The sequence below is a fragment of the Channa argus genome, chromosome 7 (genome assembly GCF_033026475.1).
Source record: "Channa argus isolate prfri chromosome 7, Channa argus male v1.0, whole genome shotgun sequence".
In the NCBI taxonomy this organism is placed as follows: domain Eukaryota; kingdom Metazoa; phylum Chordata; class Actinopteri; order Anabantiformes; family Channidae; genus Channa; species Channa argus.
Genome location: NC_090203.1, coordinates 1,138,800 through 1,149,684, shown reverse-complemented (window position 1 = coordinate 1,149,684; position 10,885 = coordinate 1,138,800). Strand labels below are relative to the sequence as shown.

The 10,885-nt window shown below is 40.9% G+C and overlaps 1 protein-coding gene across 3 annotated transcripts; it reads right to left on the bottom strand.

Annotated features, from left to right (window-relative positions):
* Positions 1 to 2,255: 2,255 nt before the first annotated feature.
* On the bottom strand, positions 2,256 to 10,684 carry LOC137129814 (NACHT, LRR and PYD domains-containing protein 3-like). Of its 3 annotated transcripts, XM_067509119.1 has the most exons (12): positions 10,526 to 10,684; positions 9,660 to 9,737; positions 9,308 to 9,412; positions 8,859 to 8,969; positions 8,624 to 8,690; positions 7,096 to 7,318; positions 5,071 to 6,856; positions 4,753 to 4,926; positions 4,278 to 4,451; positions 3,912 to 4,085; positions 3,127 to 3,173; positions 2,256 to 2,903 (listed from the first exon to the last, which is right to left on the bottom strand). In XM_067509119.1, the coding sequence occupies exons 2-12, from the start codon at positions 9,671 to 9,673 to the stop codon at positions 2,362 to 2,364; spliced, it is 3,417 nt and encodes a 1,138-aa protein (XP_067365220.1). In that variant the 5' UTR covers positions 9,674 to 9,737; positions 10,526 to 10,684; the 3' UTR covers positions 2,256 to 2,361. The 3 variants fall into 3 exon arrangements, with proteins under 3 accessions (XP_067365220.1, XP_067365221.1, XP_067365222.1); XM_067509120.1 differs by lacking the exons at positions 9,308 to 9,412; positions 9,660 to 9,737; positions 10,526 to 10,684 and having other exon boundaries at positions 7,063 to 8,690; positions 8,859 to 8,937; XM_067509121.1 differs by lacking the exons at positions 7,096 to 7,318; positions 9,308 to 9,412; positions 9,660 to 9,737; positions 10,526 to 10,684 and having other exon boundaries at positions 8,859 to 8,897.
* Positions 10,685 to 10,885: the final 201 nt, after the last annotated feature.

The window sequence follows — 10,885 nt, the reverse complement described above, 5'->3', positions numbered from 1 at the left end:
ACCGACGTGAACCGCTCCAGTTGTTTTTAATGGAAACAGAAACCAGCGCTGAACTAGTTCGAAGCGTGTGTCCACACAAAAACAGTTGAAATTGCGACATCCGCTGTCATAGGTGCTTTCCGAAATAAATGATTTAACTGTTCTTCAGATTACAAAATGTTTTTATGCTGTCATTTTTATTATTTTTGCGTAATAAAGTCTGTTTTGTAAAATTCAGATCACTGTTAAATATAAACCTTTCTGAGTGTGATGGTATTAAAGTGGACTTGAGTAAAACAAAACTTATGGTTTTTAGAAGAGGGCATTCTCTAAATAAGAATGAAAAATGTTTTTTATGGGTCAGTAGGTTAAAGTAGTTCATTGTTAGGAATGTCTGGTTATACGGTTTACACCAAACCTGTCATGGGGGAAGACTTGACATCATTTACCAAGTCAAGGTAAGAATGCAATGTTCTCCTTACTAAGGTTTGTTTGTAGGTGTAAACTACCACCAGGTATTTGAGAATTTTCTAGTCCTTGGAAAGTCTAAAGTGTAGGCAATATAAGAATATTTACAACTATCTTTAATAAACAATTAAGAGAAAAAACACATGATGCATGGTATTACATGGGGCTGTAGCCCAGTTGGTAAGGCAGGCGTCCACGGACCACAGCATCAGTGGTTCGATTCCTGGTCCCTCCTAGCTATATGTCAAAGTGTCCTTGGACCAGACATTGAAGACCAAGTCGCTTCCAGTGGGACAGGTGAGCACCACAATCTGTGTGTGACTGTGTGTGTGTGAATGGTTGAAGGAGAAGCAATATTGTAAAGCGCTTTAGTTAAAAGTGCCATATAAGTGTAAGGTTTCGTTGAGATGTTGTGTATTTGAGTTAAATTGCAGGGATCTAATTTTATGTTATTCTTAGTTATTATATAGCATTGTAATAATAATTTATAATTTGGTTTGCCACTTTTGAGTTTGCATTGGTGGATTGAATCTGCTTCTCTGTGCCTAATTGCATTTGCATGAGTTTAGGTTATTACTGTTCCTGATTGGTTTTTGGCATTTCAGGTGAGAGTGTAACGGGAAGTAAAGGGAGAGTTGGAGAAAAAAATAAAGAACTGTGGAAGAAAGTTATCCATCTCCATCGGCCTCTTTTTTGTGTTGAGTGAACACAAAAGGGAGTTGATGACGCCTGATTACGCAAATCAGAGGTCACTAGAATTAATGTTGAATCGGTGTGTAACTTTGCCAAAACAATGTTGGACCCGTAGTTTTCTCTGGACCTCTGCCAAATCTGACCAGTGACGACATGTACACCCGCATGTCGTCATTCAACCGCTGGCTGTCTAGGTGGTGTCCAGCAAACGATGTGGGCTACATAGACAATTGGAAACGTTTTTGGGGAAAACCTAGGCTGATTAGGAGAGATGGCATCCATCCTACTTTAGATGGTGCAGCTTTCTTATCCAGAAATATGGCTGGTTTTATTAGACAACCAAAAGTATGACAATCCAGAGTTGAGCCTAGGATGCAGAGATCCAGTCCTACACGCTCGATTATTTTCTCTGCGGTGTCCTTACAAAAAATCAATTAATCAAACTTCAAGCCTACAAGACATAAAGGCCTGGATGTCCTACTCAGACAAAACTGAAGTCATAGTATTTGGGCCCATAAATCTCAGAGATAGGATGTCCAACCATATTGTTACTCTAGACATAAGTCTGGCCTCCAGTACTACTGCAAGGAACCTTGGAGTTATTTTTGACCAGTGTTTGTCCTTCACCTCACATATAAAACAAATCTCTAGTACAGCCTTCTTCTACCTACGGAACATTATTAGGAGCATCCTGTCTCACAGTGATGCTGAAAAACTGGTCCATGCATTTGTTACCTCTAGCTTGGACTACTGTAATTCCCTACTTTCAGGATGCCCCAGTAACTAAAGAGCCTGCAATTAATCCAAAATGCTGCAGCAAGAGTGCTGACTGGAACTAGCGAGAGAGATCATATTTCACTTTCATCATATATAAAAGACCTCCGGCTTTGGAGCTGTGTGTTTTCCAGTGTGCATCTACTGGTCCTACAAACCTGCCTGATGTTTTGTTATTTCTTTTTTGTTGCTCTTTTTTCTTTCCGTTAAAGGGAGTTTTTCCTCTCCACTGTTGCCTAGGGCTTGTTCAAGGGGGAATTGTTGGGTTCTCTCTATACATCTTTATAGTCTTGACTTCATTCGGTAAAGGGCCTTGAGGTGACAGTTTGTACTCCGCCATAGAAATGTGATTAGATTTATGTCTATCAAAATAAAGCATTCTACATACATCATTGTGTAAGTTCAGAAAACAAGCCAAAACCTTTGTTTTCTTACAGATATATCAAGTTATCTCAGCTGGCACAATGTGACGGAGGAGTCATAGTCCCAGACTCTAAACCCTGGATATAGAGGCTCAGTGAAATTAGTGTAGAAGGTGTACAGGTGTGTAAGTGACCTCCCAGAAGAAACTCTGTAGAAAGAGAGGATGCCAGCCTCCCAGTCCAGATACACCGCCACTCTGTGGCAACCTGATGATGGAACTGGAATGGGAATACTTTTGATATTGTGATATGCAGCATAGCCATGGGCAGAACAGTGCAGACCCCAAGACTTTCTGTTGTATCCCATCACACAGTCGTTTCCCACACCCTTACAACTGATGCCCTTGTACGTCACACCGAGCCCAGCCCAGTTTCCTTTCCATTCCACCTCCCAGTAACAGCGGCTGATCAGACCCTGCTTGAACAGAACTTGGGTCCAGTGGTCAAACCTGTCAGGATGATCAGGATATGGTTGCTCTTCTCTTCCCTGGGTAACTCGTCGGTTGTCCTCAGAGAAGATGAGCAGTTTGTGAGCTGTGGTAGGATCCAACGTAAGCTCACAATTGTCTAAGAGGAAGAATTTGAATATAAGAAAATTAAAACTCACTTAAATGATAATATCTACCCTAGAACTGAAATTATACGTTAAAGCTGCCTGAATACCAAAGAAGCTAAATTACACTTTAAATGTCATAGCTTTTCTCTGAATCGCTTTCATTTATGCACAACCAGCAAGTGGTAGTATTGTTTTGTTTTTGTGCAGAATGTGTAACTATAAAAACTCACTTACACTTTTTCAGACCAGGTGTTAACCAGCATTCTGCATTGTGGTCCACACTGTGGGAAGAACAGGGAAAATAATAATTTACAAAAAGGTATGAAAGGTCATCTACAGTTGACAAAATTAAATGTTTCAGATTCTTAACCATTTTTAGGTCAGAAATTATCCGTTATCTGTAACCGCTTATCCTCTGCAGGGTCTTGGGGAGCGTATCCCAGCTGTCATAGGACAAAAAGTCTGTCTCGGGGCCAATACAGACAGACATACAGCACACACTCACTTTCACACCAACTGTATGGACCATTTTATAGTCACCAATTAACCTAACATACATGTTTTTGGACTGTGGGAGGAAACCAGAGTGCCATGTGAAGATGCGAGGGGTTAGGGTTTGGGTTCAGGGCTAAGGGTGTATCTACTGTAAGTAAAATGTACGGGTCATTGTTCATCCCTGGCACAACTGCGAGTTTCATCCACATTGCATTGCTTTTTATTTTAATAAAGAAAGTTGTGAGAGATTAATAATGTTGTATGATCTTATTTTATCTTATTATTCTTTCATCCTATTATTTTCCAGCTCAGTGATCTCTGCTTCCAGTGAGCGTTGGCCAGCAGCATAGCAGCTCCCCCATCAGTGTGGCTGAATAAGAAGCAGTGTAAAGTGCTTAGAGTGCCAACAGGTAGAAAAGCTCTATATAAGTGCAGAACATTTACCATTTAAGGTGAGAAGGCCAAAAGCACTTTTACCCGACAGATGCCAGCAATGTGACAGATTACAGGAATCAAAGCAATACCTGAGTTTTACTAATTCACATGGACCTTCCTCCAGACCTTCAGTTAGGAGCTTCACTCCAGACTCCCCAAGGAAATTGTAGCTCAAATCCAGCTCCTTTAAATGAAATGGGTTTAACTTCACTGCCTTAGCCAAGACACCACAACCTTTTTCCGTGATGCAACAAAACGACAGCCTGTTGAGAAGTAGAAGTAATGTTATTTTTTTGAATAATGGTAAAGCAAAAACTAGAAACTCTTATTAACTGCCATTTAAAACAATGTTTTGTTATATAAGAATGGTAACTTAATACATTTAAAAATTCTTTAAAGTAAAACTTTTATTATTATTTATACTCTAAAGTATGCAGGATATAAGAATTTGTTACCTGAGGATTTGTAGTTTACAGCAGAGATTTTTTATTCCGGTGGAGAGCAGCTTCACTCCTGAGTCTTCAATGTTATTGTCACTCAGGTCGAGCTTTCTAAGATGTGATGGGTGACAGCTCAGGACTGAAGCCAGGTCCTCACAGCATTGATAGGTAAGACTGCATCTGTTAACCCTGAGGGGAAAAACACAGCAGCATCAAAGGAATGTCAAATTCAACAGGATATGTCTTCTGGGAACCATGAATGTCCCAGAGAAGAATGAATTGGAAAACACGTCGTCACTTGCAAAAATGCGCCACAGTGGTTTGTTTTTTTATTTTCTGTAATAAACTGGAAACCGCACAGAAAAACTGACTCCAAAAGCAAACCTTGCTTAAAAGGTACAATGACTTAATTCTGATAGCTTTAAAAGTATAAGTTAGGTATTTATATAAAAACATCCAGATTGTTTGGCCATTTGAAAGGCTTGCTCACGTTAGGGTCCTCAGTCTGCAATGTGGGCTCCGGAGTCCAGCGCAGAGAAGCTTCACTCCTGAATCTTGTAAACTGTTGTCACTTAAGTTTAAATAAAGCACTTCTGAGGATTTTGAGCTTAGAGTGGAGGACAGTGCCTGGCAGCAGCCAGCGGTTATTTTACAGTCATTCAACCTGATAAACAGAAATGACACTGTTTTAAGTTCATATAACATGGTGTCAATTATGGTAAAACTGGGTCACAAAGATTAGGAAATGTATCATTACGCAGGTAAAATAATGTAATCTTTCGAATGCCTTTCTTTTAAAGATACTTGCTTTGCTGATCTGGATGCTTTGAGGACTGGTAGGAGCTTAAGAAGACCTTCTTCTTTCATGGAGTACTTCTTGAGTTCAAACACCTCAAGCTGATTTTGTGAAGTCAGCAACACAAAGACCAGAGATGCCCACTGAGCTGGAGTGCACTGGTCCATTGGTGAGTCTCGGTCTGTGTTCATGTAGCTCTGGATCTCATCCACCAGAGAGTCATCGTTTAACTCACTCAGACAGTGGAAGAGATTTATACATCGGTCAGGATGTGGATTCTGATTGATATTGTCTTTAATGTATTTGATGGATTCCTGTTGACTTTGGGAGTCACTGGTTTCGACCTGTATCTTCAGGGCTTTCAGTAAATCCTGTCTGGACTCCAGAGAAAGGCCGAGGAGGAAACGTAGGAAAAGATCCAGGTGGCCGTTATCACTTTTTAAGGCTTTTTCCACTGCAGCTTTGTGTAACTGAAAAACAGACTTGGTTTGGGACCTCTCTTCAAGTTCTTCAACCATTAGCTTTACACCACTCACGTTGTACATCACATGTACATACAAAGCTGCAAGGAACTCTTGAACAGACAGATGTACAAAGCACAACACTTTATGCTGCATCCAGGACTCTTCCCTGAACACTTGAGTGCACACTCCTGAGTAGACTGATGCTTCTTTTACATCAAGACCACATTCTCTAAGATCCTCCTCATAGAAGATGAGGTTGCCTTTTTCCAGCTGCTGGAAGGCCAACTTCCCAAGTGACATAATCACCTTGTTGTTCCCTTGGGAGTCCAGCTGTTGATCCTCACAGTACTTGAAATGCATCTGTGCAGTCTGATATGCCAAAAAATGGGTGTACATCTGTGTCAATGTCTTCGGCATTTTTTCTCTTCCAGACTTGGCACACATGTTGCCCAGGACGATGGAGGAAATCCAGCAAAACACAGGAATGTGGCACATGATGTAGAGACTTCTTGTTGATTTTATGTGAGCGACTACTCTTTTGGCCAAGATTTCATCATCAATTCTCTTGTGGAAGTACTGCTCCTTCTGTAGGTCACTGAATCCTCGTATCTCAGTCACACGGTCAACATACTGTGGAGGGATACAGCTGGCTGCAGCAGGTCGGGTTGTTATCCACAGTTTAGCTTTTGGTAGCAGGATACCTGCAATGAGATTTGTCAGCAGGACCTCCACTGAGGCCGACTGTGTAGCATCACAACATCTCTCTTTTCCCTTAAAGTCCAGATGGAGTCTGCATTCATCCAAACCATCAAGTACAAACAGAACTTTGTACATTTTTAGGTCTACAATTCCAGATTCTTTCAGGCCAGGAGAAAGGTCATATAGCAGCTCCATCAAACTTCTTCTTTCATTCCCAAACAAATTCAGTTCCCTGAAAGGAAGTGAAAACAGGAGCTGGATGTCTTGATTGGCTTTGTCCTCTGACCAATCCAGCATGAACTTGTGTGCCAACACCGTTTTTCCAATGCCAGCTATCCCCTGAGTGAGCACGGTTCTGATAAAGCTGCCTTGTTCAGGTAAGGGCTTGAACATATCCTCACACCGGATTTGCGTTTCTGCAGACTTTGGTCGGCAAACGGCGGTCTCAATTTGTCTCACTTCATGTTCACTGTTGATCTCTCTAATGTCTCCATCTAGCACATAGAGTTCTGTGTATATTTTGCTAAATGCCTTGGTGTTCCCTTGATTTGCCATCCCTTCAGGCATCCACTCATATTTCTGTCTCATGCAAGATTTAAGTTTCCGCTGATACATAATAAGTTCTCCATAGTGCTCTAGAACAACAACAAATAGTCACAAATTAAATGTATTAATCGTTTTGGGTTTTTTTTAAATAACACTATCGTGTTGATTAAAACAAAAGCAGGGAAAGAAATTGAGCCTAATTCTTTACATTTTGTGTGGGATCCCTCTCTAAACATCTTCATTTTTCTTGAGTAGTTGTGAACATTTCTGTCACTATATACACACTTATACTCACATACAATTCCCAGGAGAAAATGTGAATTATTACTTTGCTGAAGGATCGAAACATAAGAATCCAGTTTGAGGGTCTTCAAAACATGAAGGGCAATTTGCAGAAATCCTTCTTTGGCTGCAGCTGCTGAAGGATCCCGATCATTGTCAAAGAGTTCCACATGGTTTTGCTCCTCTGGAAACTCTCTACTGGGGTTGAGGACCTTTTGACAACTTGTTATATTTGATCTGACAAACTCTAAAACCTTGTCTTCAAATTCCTGAAGGAGTAAAATAATGCTTCACTTGCTAGATTACAGTCAGAAATTCAAAAGTGGGACTAAAAACGTAGGAATTTACAAAGACAAAATAAATACACTAACACATTCAAGGCATGCAGAAGTCAACTGAAGAGGTTTAAAGACAGACATTTTGATCTGGATGACTGTCTAAGTTTAATAAGCCCTGATCAAATGTGATCCATCTTAGTCTAGATTCAGGCCAGAGGTCCATGGGTATTCATCATAGTAATTGGTGGGTAAATGAGGGATTAGCTATGAACAACTTATTAAGAACTAGGAAGTTTTCACCTTCCACTTTGACCTTAATAAAAGAAAGTAGAATGATCACCTTTCACCATCAGTTTCCACTTAGAAATTAGAACCTTATTAAAGTAAAATTCATGCCAGAGCTGCTGTATTAGATCGTGTTAGACTGTACAGGTGTACCTAATGAAGTGGCCAGTGAGTGCATGTTTAAGCTTATGGCCAAACACTAAACCAGTGCTGTATTTTTTGTCCTAGGACTGAAGGTTGGCTAGGTTTTGACATTTGACATAAAAAAAATGATATAAATCATTTTGGAAGTCAAAAAGTGACAAGTGTCATCACTTTACTGGTTCCTACTGTCAGTGTGAATGCAAACAGAAAAAAGGGACTGAAGGGGGGTAAATCTGGGGGAGGCTCCTCAGAGGGTGTTCCCTAGAACTGAGTCCTGACAACTGTTTGGTCCAAAAGCCAAACTGTAGTTTCAATATGTTTTTGTGGTTCCCATGATCGCAACCCACTACATATTAGACTGCACAGCAATGAGTCCTGTCAGTGACGGCCTGTCCACTAAGCAGCAGTAGCTTCCTGTCAGAAAGCACCTTTGCCTTCAGCTCATAAGACCAATAGAAACAGACTGAAATTATGATCTCTTAAGTCAAATTGGTGGACGGCACCACATTAGTGGGTCTAATCTCAGGGTCTGCCTATCAGTGTTCAGATCCACAAACTGACAGCACAGTGCTCACCTAACAACCTGGCAGTGCCAAGACAATCGTACAAAAGGAGCGATTGTAGAGGATCATCGGTCATTTGACCTGCTGCCCTCTGGAAGGTGCTGCAGGTGCATCAAGTCCAAGACAAATAGATTTAAAAATACTTTCTACCCTAGAGCCAAATCCAATCTGAACCCACACATACATTGACCCAAGATCTGCTGCAAAATTCTAATCTTTGCAACAGAGATTAAAAAGCTACACCTTAAGGGAAGCTTGTTTTAAATGTCATTAGATCTTGTGTTCTATTCTTTCTTGCACTAACCTTTAGGTCCTGGCTCTGATTTGATGCAGTCTGACGACGGGAAACCTCTCTTGTTGGATGTCTGTATCTGCAAATATATTTGATTTCAAATTAAGCAACAATGCAAGACAGGATTAGAGGACAAATCATAACAGCAGAGTGTTTCTAGTGCTCGGAAACAAATGGGTGTAACACTGTGGTTCAGTGGTTACACCCCATTATAATACTGCACTGGAAGATGCTTTGTCTCTCTCACCCTTCATCAGTAAGAACACTTCCTCCTTTGAAGTTTTCCGGAACTCCCATGGAAGTGTTACTCTGCATAGAGAATCCGCTGGAACACGAAGACCCTGCAGCTGGCTTTACTCTATAAACCAGAAAACCATGACATTCTGAAAAACCGTGGACAGTCATCAGCACTGACTGAGGAATCATGCACCGTTTCAGACCTATTAAACGCATAAGTGAGCACTCCTGCATCTCTTTCAGTGCGTGATATGCTGCGACAAAAGCAAAAGATGGAACACTCCAAAAGAACCCTCACTTTTTCTATATGTTTCAATCTGCATAAATAAATGAATGAGTCCAAGTGCTGAAGCTGTTGGAAATGGTAACTTTACCCCTCAGAAATTAAACCACATTCCTGCTATCAGCAGAGCTTATGTGCGTCACATCTAACTGCGCACAACATTTTGTGTCTCTCACCCGTCATCAATGTCTCCTCCTCTGAAGTTTTCAGGAACTCCCATGGAATTGTTACTCTTCATGAGAAGTTCACTGGGACATGAAGACTCTGCTGGTGGTTCGATTCTGTAAATCAGAAGACACGAAAACAGCTCTTATGCTTAAATTGTTCTTAATAAATTGTGTTGCTGAGGAGATGGGTTTGGAACCGAGAACCAGAGCTGCTTCAGTCTTTCTTCATTGCTCCTCAGACTTATTTGTCTACTTGTGCTAAGTCCAAAATGCACCGTCTTGTCATGCTGTGGTAATTTCTGCCAGCACTGACAGACACTGTCTTCATGTGAACACCACTGTAACTCAAACATTAACTCACATATCTTCCTCCATGCTGGATGGTTCACACTGGCTGGATGCTCTTCCTCAGCCTGTCACTGTCTCTGGAATGTTTTACCTTAAATTAAGACAGAAAATTTCACTCGTCAGTTATGTCCGGCCTGTATAAATCTCAGTGAAACATCAAACAAACACATCATAGAAACTGGCTGCAAAAGTCACACATAACTATTAAAATTAAGTACAGCTTTCTTCACTTTTCCTTCAGCTCTGACACTCAGCTCTCTGTCAGAACCTACGTGAAGACCTCTTCAGTCCCAGTGACTTGTTTTCAATGATTAATTAATCATTTAGCAGATGCTTTTATGCAAACTGACTTAGAAGTGAGTAGCAGAAGCTACGGACACCTTTTGTGAGTTCAGTGTTTTGCGAAGGACCGGGAGTCGAACCACCGACGCTCTTATTTGTGGACGAACGCAACTACGGCCTCCCATCAGTAAATCAAACAGTGCAAAAACAACGGGTCACAGATGATTGTGCGAATTTAGGTTTTTACAATGGAAACAAACAGAGTTGAGGTCGTGGAAACACGATACTTCCGGTTTTCATGTCGCAGTATCTGTGAATATAGTCAATTCCAACAAGTGGTATCAGGAGATCAGGATCTTCAAACATGAGACACGAATTCATAAAGCTTCCACTTCTTATTAGTTTGATGCAACCGGATTCTGTGACATTTCTGTTGAAATTACATGAATTTTGAAAATTGGGAAACTTATTTTTTCTTAATCTGACGCTTAAGTAACCAGCCTCCGGTTTTCGGCATATAACATTTCGAAATAACCCAAACACATCATGGTAATCTCCTTTATTTCAGCACAGCTTATTAACCGTAACAGAACTTACCCTGTTTGTTTGGGTGTCTTTTTATGTGTCGTTTTAAACGAAACAAACCGAATCGCATGGTTAGAATTCACACTTTCACTTTCACAGTAAGTGGAGTCAGCTGACAACAGTCCAAGTGATTACGTAACAGCAAAATATATCCAAAGCGCATAAGGGAACCCCCCCAACCGACCACCCCCCAAAACACTAAGTGCAGGAAAACGTCCGAAAGACCGTCAGAAAGACTGCACGTGCAGCAGACGTGCTGCAAATCATGTCTTTATGTTTAGCATCTCATTTATGCACATGCACATGTGAAGCCCCAAATAGGATGAGCGGTGACAGATAGTCGATAAATAATGGTAAATAATTCATTGTCCC

Bases quoted from the DNA above. Each gene is read 5' to 3' on its own strand.
- LOC137129814 (XM_067509119.1), bottom strand. The intron at 6,857-7,095 runs GTAATAATTCAC...TTGTTGTTCTAG, and splicing joins TGTTTCGATCCTTCAGCAAA to AGCACTATGGAGAACTTATT. The intron at 4,927-5,070 runs GCAAGTATCTTT...TCTGTTTATCAG, and splicing joins AAAGCATCCAGATCAGCAAA to GTTGAATGACTGTAAAATAA.